General features: G+C 25.6%; 3 protein-coding genes across 5 annotated transcripts; 2 read left to right on the forward strand and 1 right to left on the reverse strand.

Annotated features, from left to right (window-relative positions):
- The first annotated feature begins 2,502 nt into the window (after positions 1 to 2,502).
- On the forward strand, positions 2,503 to 9,545 carry LOC724537 (ubiquitin carboxyl-terminal hydrolase 36). 2 transcript variants are annotated; one of them, XM_001120426.5, is made up of 8 exons: positions 2,503 to 2,684; positions 3,512 to 4,056; positions 4,164 to 4,271; positions 4,399 to 4,625; positions 4,716 to 5,114; positions 5,188 to 6,134; positions 6,222 to 6,358; positions 6,884 to 9,545. In XM_001120426.5, exons 2-8 carry the CDS (start codon positions 3,561 to 3,563, stop codon positions 7,222 to 7,224), a joined length of 2,655 nt encoding a protein of 884 aa, XP_001120426.2. In that variant the 5' UTR covers positions 2,503 to 2,684; positions 3,512 to 3,560; the 3' UTR covers positions 7,225 to 9,545. The 2 variants fall into 2 exon arrangements, with proteins under 2 accessions (XP_001120426.2, XP_016767761.1); XM_016912272.2 differs by lacking the exon at positions 2,503 to 2,684 and adding an exon at positions 2,738 to 2,924.
- Positions 9,546 to 9,602: 57 nt separating this feature from the next.
- Positions 9,603 to 10,596, forward strand: LOC102655107. The gene is made up of 3 exons (XM_006558578.3): positions 9,603 to 9,782; positions 9,933 to 10,142; positions 10,239 to 10,596. Exons 1-3 carry the CDS (start codon positions 9,639 to 9,641, stop codon positions 10,518 to 10,520), a joined length of 636 nt encoding a protein of 211 aa, XP_006558641.1. The 5' UTR covers positions 9,603 to 9,638; the 3' UTR covers positions 10,521 to 10,596.
- Positions 10,597 to 10,632: 36 nt separating this feature from the next.
- LOC409620 (vacuolar protein sorting-associated protein 8 homolog) lies at positions 10,633 to 16,839 on the reverse strand. Of its 2 annotated transcripts, none has more exons than XM_026439223.1 (15): positions 16,689 to 16,839; positions 16,095 to 16,373; positions 15,717 to 16,010; positions 15,425 to 15,643; positions 15,170 to 15,349; positions 14,851 to 15,096; positions 14,630 to 14,770; positions 14,119 to 14,574; positions 13,264 to 14,009; positions 12,550 to 12,934; positions 12,274 to 12,441; positions 12,075 to 12,207; positions 11,580 to 11,820; positions 11,284 to 11,497; positions 10,633 to 11,175 (listed from the first exon to the last, which is right to left on the reverse strand). In XM_026439223.1, exons 1-15 carry the CDS (start codon positions 16,767 to 16,769, stop codon positions 11,074 to 11,076), a joined length of 3,885 nt encoding a protein of 1,294 aa, XP_026295008.1. In that variant the 5' UTR covers positions 16,770 to 16,839; the 3' UTR covers positions 10,633 to 11,073. The 2 variants fall into 2 exon arrangements, with proteins under 2 accessions (XP_026295008.1, XP_026295005.1); XM_026439220.1 differs by having other exon boundaries at positions 12,060 to 12,207.
- Positions 16,840 to 16,892: the final 53 nt, after the last annotated feature.

Consider the following 16,892-nt stretch of genomic DNA (forward strand, 5'->3'; position numbering starts at 1 on the left):
ATATATTTCATATTCTTATAATTCTTTACTTCAATTTATTATAAATTCGTCGAAATCGTGTATATGTATCTTTATTTGTTAAGAATAATTCTAATGATAAAAGAAAACAAATTTCTTGTTGCATATTGATATCCAGTTTAATATTAAGTCATTCAACGCACACACTTAGCTATAAGAATTTTTATAATGGTGCTCTATGAGATCATCTCTGCCGTCAAATGCCGATATCATCACACGTCACTTTTTAATATTAAAACTTTTCTTTTTTGTCGTTTATGAAAGTTAAAAGAAGGAATCGAAAGCATATTGCGCGTAATACATCTTCGGCTTATTCCATAGAACACCATGGTACACACGCCGAATATTTTTATTGTAAATATTAAGATACATAATGGAAGAAGATGCAAAAGTGATAAAAAAACAGGGATAGAATGAATTAATTAACGTGCAATAATAAATTTTGTTTGTCATCGTAAATATTCGATGATCATAGAAAATAATTTTATTATTTTTATTATAAAATAATAGTTTAATTATAAATTTGAAATTTATTAAGATGAATTTTAATTAAAATTATCCGTGAATAGCTTTTAATCCATGTTTGATAATAGCTATCAAAAAAACTTAAAAAAAAATTTATTAAAATATTTTATGCATAAATAATTAATTCTATGTTTTTAATTTTTTTTATTTAAATTAAAGTCAAAATTGTATTGGATTGAATGAAAATATTAGTTTCATTAATTATAATCCTCTTTTATAATTAGAGTTATTTATCTATGCATGCATATAACCTGTGGCTGAATTTAGTCACGAAATTCAAGATTATTAGATACGAATTAACAGGCGCTATACGTCACTCAGAAATTTTAAGAAAAACGGCTTAATGCAAAAAAATTTTGTAATAGCATGAATTCGTATTGTCGATTAATACATGTAATCGAGAAAGTTTTATCGATAAGCTTAAAACTAGAAATAATTTATGGAATAATAATAAAACGTTCACGATGGCGTAATTTTTCATCGTTATATCCATCATAAATCTATTCAATATTGTTTCCATAATTCAATTATTAATAGTTAAATATCATTTTATGATAAATTTCAAAGATAAAAATGATTCCAAATTTATATATATGTACGTACGTTTTAATTTTTTATTAATGAGTTTCTTTTCTAATAATTTAATAATATAGTCGAAGACTTATGATTAATAAAGACAGCTCTCAAGAACCAACTGGGATAAAGCAAACTTTTGTAACGAAAAGTTTAGTCTGTTTTATCACTGCCAGAGAGTATTTGAAAAATAATATAGGCTTCCTAAAAAAAAAAAATAAATATTGATTACAAATGTAATTTGTTTAGTATATGCATGCTTGAATTTTTATTTTATATAAAATTTTGTGCATAAGTTATTTTGGTATATAATTAATAAAAAAATAAAAGTAAAAAAAGAAAGTAACCAAATATCGATGTTCCCTTTCGCCATCGTAAACGTATCAAAACTGCTACTAATGGCTATTATATATTAAAAATATTTTATCTGAAATATTATTATCTTGTCGCTTAAAAGTTATGTTAATCTGTATATTTTGTAAGCAAAGATTATCAATAGCAATTAATAAAGATACTATTATGACAGAAAATATGGTTCTAATTGTCAAAAAATGAAAAAGTATTAAAAAACATAAAATACAAGCATTTAAAATTTAAAAAATTAATAATTATTACTTAATATACTGAGATATTACCTATTTGAAACAAAAAATTTATTATATATTACATTTCTTAATTAAATGTAAAAGTACGTTAAAAATAAATTTTACTATAAGCGAGATTGATAATTCATCAAACCTAATTACTATAATAAGAATTTCAATAAATAATAATATTTTCATTTACTATTTTATTTTTTACAATATAAATAACGTATTATTTACACATTTATAAAACATAACATAAAATTAATATTTTATTTTTTTAAATAAATTTTGTTTTCATAATTATAAATTAAGTTTTTAATTTAAAATATTTTATTTCGTATTTATATATATATTACATATAAAAGAAATGTAATATATAATAAATTAATTTTTTTTCATATTTTGATATTAAAAAACATAAATATTTTTAATAATTCTCTAATTTTTATTTAATATATTAATTATAAAGAAATAAATGAAATATAAAACCTTAGAAATATTTTGTTTTTTCTCAAATAAAATTAATCTTATTTATATTTTTTATTTATAATAAAAATATTCATAAATTTTTAAATATTTAAGTTTATTATTTATATTTTATCTTTATATTTATTATTTAAATTTTTATTATAAAAATTATAAAATAAAAACTCTAAATATAAAATTTATATATAATTTATAAATATAAATTAATATAAATAATAAAAATTTTAACAATTATATGAATATAATTCCAATACATGAAAACAAGACCTTGTATTTTAAGCGCTTTCGATAGGATTATAGAATCCAACGGAAAAAGTTTAATGGCTACCGATGTAATTGCAAATGGCTGACATGACGATAGAGGATGGGCCTTGATTTCGCATGCCCAAAACTAATAGTTCTAAAAATGTCGTGTAATATTGACACGTGCTAATTTTAATGGTGTTTCTTATTGAAATTATTGTCACTATTGTACGTGAATTAAACTTAAGTGGGGTAAGTGTAACAAAGTACGCGGGAAAAAAATGACTCGTGGCCGGAGACACGCGCCCTCAGTTAAACTCATCCGGTAACCGTTTCGAGGCACGTAAGCGCGTGGAATTTCGAATTAATCGATAGCATTGTGTTTGTACGTGGTCATGATTGGAAAATATCGTTTATAATGTGAAATGTGTTACGATATTATTGGGAAAAAATATTTGTATAAGCTATAACGTACATAATCATCGGAAGGAGGTAAACAATGAATCTGTTGGCGCGGTATCTATTGCACGCCGCGTGCTTTTAGTGTACTTCGTTAAAGGTTCGAGACGTTGTCGTGTAATTACAAAAAAAGTCTCACATAATTGTATCTATTCTTACTTCATATTGAATAATTCATATATTATTATTTCAACTCGTTATTAATAATATTATCATAAATTATTAGTAAAATTAACCCTTTTGCTTTAGTATGTATGAAGTTATGCATTCATAGTAGGTATACATCTTAACTGAGGAAAAAGAAAAATGCGTTATTTTATCGTAGATTTTGTTTATGTTTATGTAATAATCATGTTATATATTATAAAAAAAATAATTTATTATATTTTCAATGACAAAATTTTATAAATTTTTTATTTATTTTTGATAATATAATATTGTTGTAAATATTACTAAAAAATGAAATTTTAATTTATTTATTAATGAGAAAATATTTATATGATATAAAATAATGTTTTATATATATATTACAATTATATACTTTCAAATATTACATGAATATTACATAAAATAATATTAAATAAACATTATGTTTAATATTTTTTTATATTTTTGTACAGGAGAATTACATAATAAAACTTCTCTATTAAAAAGTAAAATAAAATAAAAATGCCTGCTGTAAGCATTTGTGACCCAGTTGCGGCTACACTTCGTCGTACTTTAGACACTAACCAGTCCAAAACATCAGATGAGTTGTCAACAAATTTAGTTACCAGTGCATCAAGAATTCTTCAGTCAGAAATTCAATATAAAGAAGTGGATGATTATCAAACTACGATTTTAGATCAACTTAAAGCCAAATACATTGTATTAAGTTTACCAAATTCCGAAAGTTTAGATGAAAAAATAAAAGATGGAGTAAATTATACAAAAAAGAATGAAAGAGGATGTAAAGGACCCAGTTTGCCAGAACCAACTATTACCTTATATTCTCCAAAGAAAGTTAGCTTAGGATGGAAGGGTACGTTTCCAGTTGGAGCTGGCATGTATAATGTTGGAAATACATGCTATTTAAATAGCACTCTCCAAGCTTTGTTTCATGTACCAGCTCTTGTTAATTGGTTATTATCAGATTCTCATCATACATCAAAATGTGAACAAAATGGTGAGTTATAATAATATATAACTTATTTTTTTATATTTTTCAAATTTAAAAAATAAGATTATAATTCCACAGTTTTGTATCGTATTTTGATAATAGGTTAGTTTTAGATGGAGGTGGAGAATGCCTTACATGTGCAGTGGCTAAGACTTTACAATTTAGTCATCAGAAATCAGGATGTGCCATTAAGCCATTCTACATATATAATAAATTAAAACGTAAGTACATAAAATATTTATAAAATATTAATAAATTGTTAAATTTTAAGTTAAAATTGATATCTAATCATAAAGTTGTTAAATATTTAACAATATAAATATGTATTGATTTTGATTTTTTCATCAGTTATTTGTCGAACCATGGTACCAGGACAGCAAGAAGATGCTCATGAATTTTTACGTTACTTATTAGAAGGCATGGAAAAAGCTTATTTAGCAAGACACAAAGCTAGTAAACTAGACAGTTATTCTAAAGAAACAACACCTATTAATCAAATTTTTGGTGGTTATATTCGTACTGAAGTGAAATGTTTACAGTGTCGGCATGTTTCTACAACTTTTCAACATTTTCAAGTATATATAATATATATATAACATAATTTTTTAATAGCAACATCTTTAATTACAATAAAATAAATAATGTAATTTTTTAAATTTTCATAGGATTTATTGGTTGATATACGTAAAGCAAGTACTCTGGATGAAGCATTAAGTAGTTATTTTAGTCGTGAACAACTAGATAACAATGATTATAAATGTGAAGCTTGCAAAAGAAGAGTTCCTGCTACAAAACAATTTAGCTTAGAAAGACCTCCTAAAGTACTTTGCGTACAATTAAAAAGATTCAGTGTTCTAGGAGGAAAAATATCTAAACATATAGGTTTCAAGCAAACTATAGATATGGGTCCTTATCTTTGGAAAGAACCAGGAGAATCATCACAATCACTTACATATAAACTTATGTCAATAGTTACACATATGGGTCCATCAGTTAATTGTGGACATTATACTGCAGTTGCTAAAGTTTCGACAGGCCAATATTATTCCTTTGATGATTCTTGTGTATGTATTAACAACATTAATAATAATAATAATATTTGCGAGAATATCTTATTATTAAAAATATTTTTTATAGGTTCGTCCACTTAGTTTGAGTAATGTACTCAGTACAAATGCTTATATAATGATCTTTGAAATGGAACAACAAACACAATCTCAAATTCAAGCACAACAAACTCTTAAATTAAATGGTACAATGACTGTGAATAACACATTATCTTCATCAGGAAGTTCTATGAATAAAAATATAGCTCCCAAAGCATCAACATCTGGCTTACTCTCATTAAATGGATTAATTAATGGTACATCAGCCAATAAAGATACTACGGAAAATTTGGAATCAAGCATGCAGATATCGATAAATAATAATTCAGGACTTCAGTTTACTACTCAAAAAAATACAAGTTTTATTGGGCCGCAATTACCACAAAAATTACAAGATAAATCTCAACCAAGATTGATTATGTTGATTAAAAATGGAAAGATTTTAAATGGGAATAGTTTAGTACCTTATGATGGATCTAGCGAAGAAGAAGATATTAATTCTATTGGAACATTAAAAAATCATACAAATTCAAATACTTCAGTAAAAAAAAACATTTCTGTTAGTACCACTAATGGTACACAAAAATGTTCTTTAGTGAAAAGTAGTTCACCTACTGCTAAAATAGTTCTTAATTCAAAAGAAGTACAAAAATGTACATCTAAGACAAACGGCAGTAATGCTCAGAATCAAACAAATATAACACAATGTACAAAAACACAAAATGGTTCTAGCTGTAGTACCATTACAAGTACAATAAAATATCAAAATGGTAAATCAGAAGCAAATGGTAAAACAGAAAGTGGTAGTAATAATAGCAAAAGTAAGTGGCATCAATCAGTTAGAGTAAAAACAGGACAAGACGACAAAGTGATTACAAAGGCTACAAGCAGCAGTATAAAAGGTTGGCAAGTTTCAAAAGATACATCATTCTCACCTACATCAACTGCAGCACCAAATGGATGGTCCGTGACTGATAAGTAAGTAATGTTCTATTTTTGATGTAATATTATTAAATAAATATTGTAATCATAATGAACTAGCATCATCTTTTTTATTTTTCATAGAGAAGATGTTCATAAAATTAATCAGAATAATAACACGCCCAGTGCTGCAGCTTTAAGAAACTTTAATGGGACAAATCGTTCCGATACTGTTTCTCATTTATTAAAGATGTCTCATCGTGGTTATGGCAGTTCTTCGGGTCAGTACAACAAAAGAATTTTATTCAAGAATCCATTGAATCCAGCTCCTTTTTCCACAAAGTCCCCATCAACCCATTGTGCGTCCATGCGTCTTAAATCCAAAAATTCTACATAAAACAATAGAACAAAATGTACAAGAAACGAAAATTCTTGTTTGCTAAAATGTTCTAAAATTAAAAATTCTGTCTATCTATGATCTTAACAAAAAATTAATATTTCAATACTTTTAATATTTTAAGTTTATAAGCTTCTCAATGATAAATTGTAGATATTACAAAACGTAAAGTTTTGAGCTATTGTTAATTATTAAATTGAAAATATTTGCTTTGTTACACCTCTGTTACGTCAGTAGTAATAAAAAAAATATATTTTGTGATTTATTGAAAAAAATTATGTGAAGTGTTAAATAACACTATTAAAAGACAAAGTATATTAAAAACTGTGTATAAATATTTTTATTTTAAGATTATCTGTATAATAAGATTATTTTTTTATAAAACGAACTTAAACTTGTTTGTTTACAGTTATAAATTGGAACGGCAACAGAACACACTTAGATAGAGAAGTTGATAATGATAGAAGAGAAGAACGTAAACGACATTTCAATGCAGATGATGAAGAAATAGATCGTGGTCGAGTAAAGAAAGTAAAAGATCATCGAACATATGAAGAAAGAAGTAATACAGGATATAATCCTTTCCAAGAATATCAAAATGGCAAAACGTGGAATCGATCTCTCGGTGGTTATTATCGGAGACATTATTATAATACTTCCAATAATGCACGACCGCGACATGGTAGAAATTATAGGCCTTCATATTACAGATATCATAATCATTCTCGTGCACATTGGCAGCGAGGATAAAATAAAAAAGATAAGTTGTTGAAAAAATTTTCGAAAGCAATCTGATGTCGAAAGACTTCGTTAGTTTCAATTGCTAAAGCAAATTATAATTTTTCAATACATTAAAGTTAAAATACAGATGTGGCAGTGCTGATTTAGGTAATTAATGTTGAAAGTAACTGTTCAGCATTTTGCGTAATGAATCGCTAAACTGCATCATAACAATCTTGCATGTTCCTGACAGAGTTTTCATATGCTCTATCATTGCTTGTAGCTTACATATGTCTATAGACATTGTACTACAATATATGAGGGATGAGTATCAACAGCTCTGCCAATCTTGTGTTCAGTATGAACAAAACAAAATTTGTTACAGAATTGTACTATATGTGCGATGTTAATTTAGAAATATGTTTAGAATGTGTATTAAGAAAACGTATGTATGGATGCAATGTTTTGAATAGTATATTGTTAAGAGTTTGATAACTTTTTAGGTAAATTTTGTATGTTTTAGTTATTATCGTAAAATTATGTTCTTATTATTCATAATTTGTATTACGTAATTGTAGGACCATTTAATGTTCATATAGTAATACAAAAATCTTCAATAATTATTTTATACTAATTTTATGTTATTTGTATTACATTGATACTATTGTTGAATTAAAATTGTAAACGCGATGTCACATGTACTCAATAAGTGTCCATACATTTTCAAACAAAAGAAATATTAATTATCAAAAAATAAAATTATGCATAAAAATAAATTAGTTTTAAAATTATGATACCAAAATTAAATGGAAGATATATTTTGAAAATTTTATGTTAAAGAACAAATTTCATTTATAATATAATAATCCGTCCTTATTTTAATTAAAAAAGATACTCCTCCCTCTTTGAGCTGTAACAAAAAGATTTAAGATTAAGCAGTCAATCTTGCTCGATCATAATCATTGCTTACTGGAAAAAAATATATTCGTAATTCCAATGATTAAACAGTAAGCGAATGATTTCTTTTCAAATATGGTGAATGTGCATATTTGTGAATACACATATTTCAATTTTCTTTTTTTAACATATTATATACATATATATATAAATACAAATAATTCCAGAGCGTTTGTGAAACTTGTGAATAATCGAATGAAGAGTGTTTAATGGTAATGAAGTAATAGTATCAAGTTATTGAAATATTAGTTTAAAAGAAAAAGAAGTTGTAAATTACATAAATAAGTGTAGAATTTTAATATTATGGACTTTTCATAGAGCATTAAAAATTGCGAAGCCATAGATAATTTGTTAAGCTAAGGATAAAAAAAAAGCTGGCTTTTTCGCCTGCTCGTTATATATAATACCTCGTTGTATTATTCTACAAATTAAATACTAGCCAAAAGAAAAAAGAAACAAACATACATTAAAATCTGGTGATTATTGCAGATTTTATGATATCCAATGTTTTTCAGAAGATACATGATTTAAATGTTGGACTATATCTTTATCTTAATATTAGTTGCAATTGAATAATCACATTAGCTTGATATTACGGTGAATATAATGTAATTACCGTAATATAGCCTTAAATTAAGCACGATGTTATTGCATCCGCTAAAATATAATAATAATGGTTCCGACATCATATAAATTCATGTGTCATTTGAAGAATGAAATTCGAAGTTTGATGGAATTAGTATATCTTATATAAACATATGTGATATCGCTCTGTATATTAATAAATGACAGTAAACGCCAGATTTAATTTATGTATTAAATACTATGAATAAAACCGAAATTGTCGTTTGTACATCATTCGAACTATCGATACGAACAGAGTGAATAGAGAATAAATCCATAGAAACCAATTCATTTATATTATAAAGAAAACAAAAAGACTATCGCATTTTCGAGCGAAGAAAATGTAATCTCTAAACGCATGTAATCCATTTTTATTTTCATGTCATATTCTTATAATTTATTATTAAGAGTTAATTATATATATATTCGTTCATCAAATTTATTATTTTTAAATGGAGCTTTTGACGAAAAAGGAGGAATCTTCGTATAACGAACTCATAAAAACTCTCGAAAGAAATGTGAGTAAACAATTTGACCCTTTCATGCTCAAAATGTATTCCCATTGATTAATTATCATCAATTTTATTTAAATTATTGATATAAAAATATTGATTTCTGAGATATGTTTTTCAATTGCTTAGCATGAAAGAGTTAAAAAATTAACAACCATGATTGATAGTTATTAAAAAATAAAAAAAAATTTAAAAAAATGGAAAAGTGCATTACTTGAAGAATTAATTTAAAAAGATGTAAATAAATGAGCAACACAACACAACGCATTGTCAACATTTATTTAGGTAGCGATCTTACGAATAGAAAATCACTATAATTTAAAAATCAATTACGAATTGGATATTAAACTCATGTGGTTTCATAATATATCACGTAGTCTCACAGATAAACTTAATTCTTTATGGAAATTAGCTGAAGCATATCAACCAACAGAAAATGAAATAAAACAATTTGCCGATCAAATTTCAAATTCGTGGACTTGTGTAAATCGTCAGGTAATATGTTTTACTCTTAAAATACATTTTTTATTGTCTAGATTATATATTTTCACTTCCTTTAGTTTAATCTATTTTAATTTCAAAATAACAAAATTTTGTTAAAAAAAATATAAAAATTTTTAAATCATAAAATACATATTTATCTAGATTTATGAAAAATATTCTAAGATTCGAATGGCTAGTCGAACATTACATGGAGTACCATTATCATTACTTTTGGATAAGATAAAAAAAGAAATTTTTCTATTAAAACAAATTTGTGAATCTGCTTATGATCATGAATATATATTAAAAGGATACAAGTTAATTAACGAAAGCGAAGAACTTATAAACATTTTAAAAAAATGTGACAGCAAGGTAAAAAGCTTGCTTACTTTCTTAAAAATATAGATATTAATATTTAATATAAGTTATAGACAACAAAATAATAAGGTAATATTTTTCAAATTACAGTTACAGCAATACTTGTCTATATCAAATATTACTCCACATTTAATAAAATTGGAATCTGCAATTGACAAATATGTTACCAATGTTGAATTATTACCTACAAAAAAATCATTTTTACCCGACTTAAATATTTTTTCGTTAGTTGCGAAATTATTGACTGGTGAATTACTCGGTTATGAATCTATAGATCCTAATTACGTTCTAATTGAAAATATGCCTAAAAAACCGGTTTTTATTATCAAAAATGTTAAACGTAAAACGATTTATCCATATTATCCAACATGAAAAGTATTTGTAATATGTATATAGTTTTAGATTTAAAACATTAAAAATTTTCAAAATAAACTATTGTATGTCTAGATGTATATAATTCTTAAATAAGGATGAATTTATTTATAATTAATTATTTTCTTTATTTATTTGATCGATATTTGGCAACTGCACACTGAACAAATGAAATTTACATCAAGTAAAAGTATACAAATTTTTATCTATACTATACATAATATAATTATATTAATTTACAATATACAAACATATAACATTTGAATCTTGCCAAGAAAAATTATTTAAATATACAGAAGTCTGAAAAGTTAAAGATATAATAAAACTGGATGGCATATTTTTATAAAAGGAGCCTCTTAAAAACGATTATAATTTAATTTTTCATATGAAATATAATAAGAGAACAATGTATTATATTCATGGAATGAAAAGTAAAAAATCCAATGTAATGTACATGTATAACACAGCAATAACTGTATTAACTGTATTAACTAACAAATCATTACACATTAGTAATGAATGTAATATCAAATTTTTATATTTAAAGACTAGATTAAAAGATACCCTCAAGATCTGGTAAAGAAGTAGGTGGTGCAAGTCTTAAAGAAAGATCTTTATTCCGCATAAATTCTGGTGGTAGAATTTGTTTGTGTTCCTAAAAAACAAGAAATTTTAATTTGATTAATTATATTTAATTTCTATATATGTATTTTGATAAAACAACATGAAAATGTAATGAAAACAAAATCAAAATATTATTTACGTGGAATGATTTAGTAGTATGTATAATATTAGTAACTATAGGTGCCCATCCTTTAGAATTTAAACATTTATAACAAGATTTAGGTTCTCCCAAACATTCCGAATGAAAACCATGTCCACAACTGAAAACTATTATATAATCTGTACATTGTGATAACAAATGTCTACATATTGGACATATTACTGATACACTAGCACAAGCTTTTCCCGCGTCCCTACAAAATAAAAATGTTAGTATTAAATAATTATTATTTTTAAAATTCTTTATAAATATTAATTTTTACAATTATTTAATACCTAAGTGATTTTTTCAGTGCTTTGTGAAGTTCCAAACTGACTAAACGTGCAGTAGTTTCAACTAAAGTTTGTTCATATCGAGAATGTGTAAGTACTCCAGATAATAATTGTCTTATATCACCTATTGTTCCACTTGTTGCCAATGGATGCTTTAATATTTGTTCTAATACAGTCGATAATGCTGTTGTACCACTAAGAAATTCTAATGCAATTCTTAATAACTTTCTACTTAATTTTTCAACTGTAATGTATACACATTATTATTAATTAGTACTATTAATTATTATACTAATTATAATAATATTATTTTATATTTTTTATATTAGTATTTTATCTATATTTTATATATAATTTAATATATTTTTTATTATTTTACATATTAATATTTATCATATAACTTTATATTTTTATAATAAAATGATATAAATGATTAGAAATTTATTAATATTATCATTGGATATTAATCAAAATATAGTATACCTTTTTCATCATTACTATTTGAATGTGTTTGGAGTATAGTTTCCACAAGTGGCATCCAGTCTAAATTTCCTGCTGATCGTCTGCATATACCGGCAAGTTGTATTGCGCTATGAATCGGTACATTTTCTGATACTTTGTTTTGACAATACTAAAAATAAATTTTATTAAAATAGATATAATATAATTAATATTTTATTATTCTCATAAAATATACCAATTCCAAATTATGTTGAAATTCTTTTAAAAGAATATCAAATGCATCCTGATAATTCCCCAATTTTTCTAACATTACTGCTTCAGCATCTTTGTGATTTGCTTTTTGAACTATTTGTAATGCTTCATTCAGTCTACAACCATGAAATCCTTGAATATGTTCAACAACCTAAATTAAAAAGAATAATTATAGAATAAATTATAAAGAATAATATATAAATTAAAATTAATAATTAATATATTTTAACATTTTGATACATTATAAAATTTTACTAACATGATCTGGTTGAAATTCGCACATTAACTCTAAAAATTTTTCTAACATTTCAGTCGTAAGTTCTAACGTAATATCTTCTTCTTTATATTGTACTATTTGATATAGAGCTTCTAGTAAAGCATATTGCAAATTTGGATTTTTTAATTTTTCTAACATTTCAGAAGCTTTATTTTGTAAATGTGTTGCTATTAATATAGCAAATTGATTTGCATTAATTTCCACTAGAGCTTCTGCATTTTGCATTACAACTTCTTGCAATGAATTTGAAGAAAGATGTTTTAACCAGACCCAAATATCATGATGTCGAGATGGATGCATTATCATACATTTACAAACTGCAATCCAATCTTCTCTAGCACTATATAATAATTCCGCAACACGCATACTGTAACATTACATACTACGATACAAGTTACTATGTATAACTATGTATATACTATATATACTATGTATACTATGTATATATATATATTTATTAATATTAATAATATTATTTTTCAGAATATTGAAAAATATATTATAATTTTTTTTATTATAAATATATTCTATCTCTATCAAATATTTAAAAGATATAATACACAATTTAATTTAAATTACAACATGTAACACAAAATTTAATACTGCATCATATTTATAATATTCTTAATTTTATATATTTATTCTATATAATATTCTTAATTTTATATATTTATATTCACATATATATATACTTACAAATTAGCTCTTTCTGCCAAATTAAGTAAAGTATTATCCGATATATTACGTAATTTTTTTGAACGCAATAATCCTAATATTGCATTTTCTTTATCAGTCTTAAGCTCTTTTGATGTTCCCATACTTGAATCAGTACATAATATTTCTATCATTTTATTTAACATACTAGGTTCTAAAGTAACAGTATTTTCTGCAACTTCATTAGCTATAAATATAAGAACTAAATTTCTTTGTTCGTCAGTAATATAATCAGGATTTCTTGGACTTAATGGTGTACTAGGCATGATAATATTTAATAGTATATCTATGAGTCTTTGCCGTTGTCTGAGACCCATCTCAGATGTGAATTCTGGTTCCTGGAAGGCAATTGCTATCACATCAAGAAATCCTTTTGCATCAAACTGTAATAAAGTTCTGAGATAAGGATATTGCCTTTCTGTATCATTAGCCAAACTTGAATGCTGTGAAAGTAATGCTCTTAATACATCTGTTTTTGCTCTCTGAGACATACCCTCAGGGAGTTCATCCCGAGGAAAACCACGACCAGCAAGGCAACAACTAGCATAAACTAGAAGTGCATTGCCAAGTTGTATACTATCTCGAGTTAACGAATCTTTTGAATTCGTTAACATACTTTGTAATATCGGTACTAATTGATGAATTGAAGCAGTAAAATCACCTAATGCTGTCGTTTGAAGATGTATTAAAGCTTCCCAAAGACCCCGTTGCCGACAAAGTATCGTTACCTACGATATTTTTAAATAATTATATATATTTTCAGAACTAATTTTTATAAATAATTTTTTTTATTTTATTCAATAAAAGCATTAAGAAAATATAAATATCTTCACTTACTTGGTGAATATCTAAACAATCAACATCTAATAACACTATAATTGCTTGAAGTGAATCTACTTTTCCTTCTTGGTCATAAAGCGTAACTAATTGTTGAGCAATTAACGGTGGTAATCGCGGTCGTAAACTCCCATCCAATAATGGATTTTCCAGGGCATGTAAATAACTCGCTTTTAATCCCTCGGATTCCGAAACTAAGTCCCATAATTTTCCAAATAATAAATCTGTATTTTCTAATTGTATACAATAATCTACACAAGTTGTGACTATTTCAAATTCTGCATTTTCGTCTGCAAGACAATGATTCAATTCTTCCATATATTGAATCAAAACTTGACATACTTTATCACGAGCTATTTGTTTACGACGTTGCTTTGAACCACGAAGACCAACAACTGCTTTTCCTTTATCTTGATAAAAAGAGAGTCCTAATGCTAACGCTTCTGGAAATCTTCTCTGAAATCATAAAAAAATGTAATAAAATAAAAAATTATATAATTTCAATACAAACCTGCATTGTCAAATGTCTCAATCGTTCAGTCCATGTTCGTATACAAACTACATGTAAACTTTTAGTACCTAATAGTAAAAGTTGAGTACCAAATGTTACTACAGTATTATAACATGCTCGTTCACCAGCCAATGCCATTGCCTATAATCCAAAATCAAAACAATATGATTATTAATTTAAATTTAATAATTATTTAATATAATAATTTAATTAAGTGATACCTTTGAAACATTTCCACCAGTAGACAGACCTTTAAAATGGCTAGATGCATAGGAAATACCAACACGACTCATATCTAATGTTTCCAAATTATCCTGTGCTCTTACATCTAATAAATGTAATCTTTCTTGAGTATCTAATACAGCCAATGATCTTGGATTTAACCATCGTAAGTTACTTATTGTATAAGGTAAAGTCATTCTTCGTAAGGGAGATAATTTTACTCTTGAACCAGCTTCAGTACATACCTAATGAACAATTTAATTAATATAAATTTATTTATGATATAATTAAAAGAATTATCTTATAAAATAACAATACTTGATAAAAATGAACCACATCATCTCTTGCAAGAGCTAAAACAGGATCAATTACACGAGAAGCATCTGCTGCTTGTATAACAACAAGTTGCCAAGATAGTTGTGGTGGTGCTATAGGAGCACCAGATAAAGGATGAGTTAACACAACACGCATTCTAGGTCTTATGCATACTACTATTACCTAAAAAATTTAAATAATATAAAATTATATATATATTTAATAAATTTTTATTTTTTTTAATGTTAAATAAAGAACCTTTGATAATGTTGCCATTGCCACTAAAGTATAATTTTTCAGAGTATGTGATGGCAGATGATTCAATAACAAAGGTTCTAATGTACACACTTCACCTCTAGATCCACTAAATAAACACCTGCTTTCACAGCCTCTCACTCCCATAACTCTTGTAAAATTCAATTCAAAAACAGATCCACCACTATCACTACATAATGCTACCTTAGGTGAATCTGTGAACTGTACAAATATATGTCATATTTTATTAACAAAACCATATGTTAAATACTAAGATAATATAAATTGATCTCACTTTAACATGTAATACAGCTGTATCAAGAGGATGAACATCAGTAAGTGTCCTTAATACTTTTCCATTGGAACTATCTATCATTAATATATGTCCTCTAGCAAAGCCAGCTAGTACTCTACTTCCATCATGATTAAAACATAATGCAGATACTGATCCTTGATGTCTTGTTTCTTGATCACACCATCTTAATGTTTGTGAAGAATCAAAACCTAATACCAGACCATGACTAGTACCAACTACTAACATATTCCCTCCTGCAGCAACTGCACTTGCTAAACCAGCATTGACTTTTTCCTATATAAAAATATAATTAAAAATAATATACTATAAATTTATTGTAATTATAAAAATCTTTTAAAAAAAAATATTTTTGCTTACACTAGCTGATACAATTTGTGATGATATTCCTTTTAATATAACATGCCTTAAAATAGCACCAGAAGATGTTGATTGTGAAGTTTTATTGATTTTATTTAAAGAGTTTAATGATAGATGACTTCCAACACTTGTTGTTTCACTACTTCCTAATTTTTCACCTTGTGTTAAGCCAAAGTCATCATCTGTTCCAGATAATGATGCACAGTCAGGCTCTGTTAATATACTTTCTAAGGAGGGTAATTCTTCCACAGCTGGTATAGCATATTCTGTGTTATCCAACTAAAATTATAGAATATAATATTAATTTTAATAGTGTTAATAGCAAAATTATGTAATATAAGTAATAATACAATTAAATTTATTAGATTTAAACAAGAGTTTAAGTAGAGTAAAAATATATAAAATAAATTAAAAATAATTTAAAAAAGAATCTTAATATTAATAAAATATAATTTAAAATAATAATTACATTTAATATTATATATTATATTTATAAACAAAATAAGAAAATTGAATATTATAAGAACATAACCTAAAAATTAAAAACTTTGTATAATTTATATAAATATTTTTATAATTAATGTAATTACATACCTCTTCGATATCTAAATTGATAACCTCAGTTGCGAGGTATTCTTGAGACCCAGCATCCGACCCCAACCCATTTTCAGCCATTTTTTATCCCACCTGTCATTCCCCAGCTGACATACATATAGCGGTGTCTCATTAAACTATAGAATATGAAAGATATATAATATAAGACTAGATTTTATTTTATTATTATGTATATACATTTAA

This window comes from Apis mellifera, linkage group LG1 (assembly GCF_003254395.2).
Source record: "Apis mellifera strain DH4 linkage group LG1, Amel_HAv3.1, whole genome shotgun sequence".
NCBI lineage: Eukaryota > Metazoa > Arthropoda > Insecta > Hymenoptera > Apidae > Apis > Apis mellifera.

Coding starts and splice junctions, on each gene's coding strand:
- LOC724537 (XM_001120426.5), top strand. CDS start 3,561: ATGCCTGCTGTAAGCATTTGTGACCCAGTTGCGGCTACACTTCGTCGT. Junction 4,272..4,398: donor CATATATAATAAATTAAAAC/GTAAGTACATAA, acceptor TTTTTTCATCAG/TTATTTGTCGAACCATGGTA. Junction 4,626..4,715: donor CAACTTTTCAACATTTTCAA/GTATATATAATA, acceptor AAATTTTCATAG/GATTTATTGGTTGATATACG.
- LOC102655107 (XM_006558578.3), top strand. CDS start 9,639: ATGTGGTTTCATAATATATCACGTAGTCTCACAGATAAACTTAATTCT. Junction 9,783..9,932: donor GGACTTGTGTAAATCGTCAG/GTAATATGTTTT, acceptor ATATTTATCTAG/ATTTATGAAAAATATTCTAA. Junction 10,143..10,238: donor TAAAAAAATGTGACAGCAAG/GTAAAAAGCTTG, acceptor TTCAAATTACAG/TTACAGCAATACTTGTCTAT.
- LOC409620 (XM_026439220.1), bottom strand. CDS start 16,769: ATGGCTGAAAATGGGTTGGGGTCGGATGCTGGGTCTCAAGAATACCTC. Junction 16,374..16,688: donor TCAATTTAGATATCGAAGAG/GTATGTAATTAC, acceptor CTATAATTTTAG/TTGGATAACACAGAATATGC. Junction 14,575..14,629: donor TGAGACATTTGACAATGCAG/GTTTGTATTGAA, acceptor TTATGATTTCAG/AGAAGATTTCCAGAAGCGTT.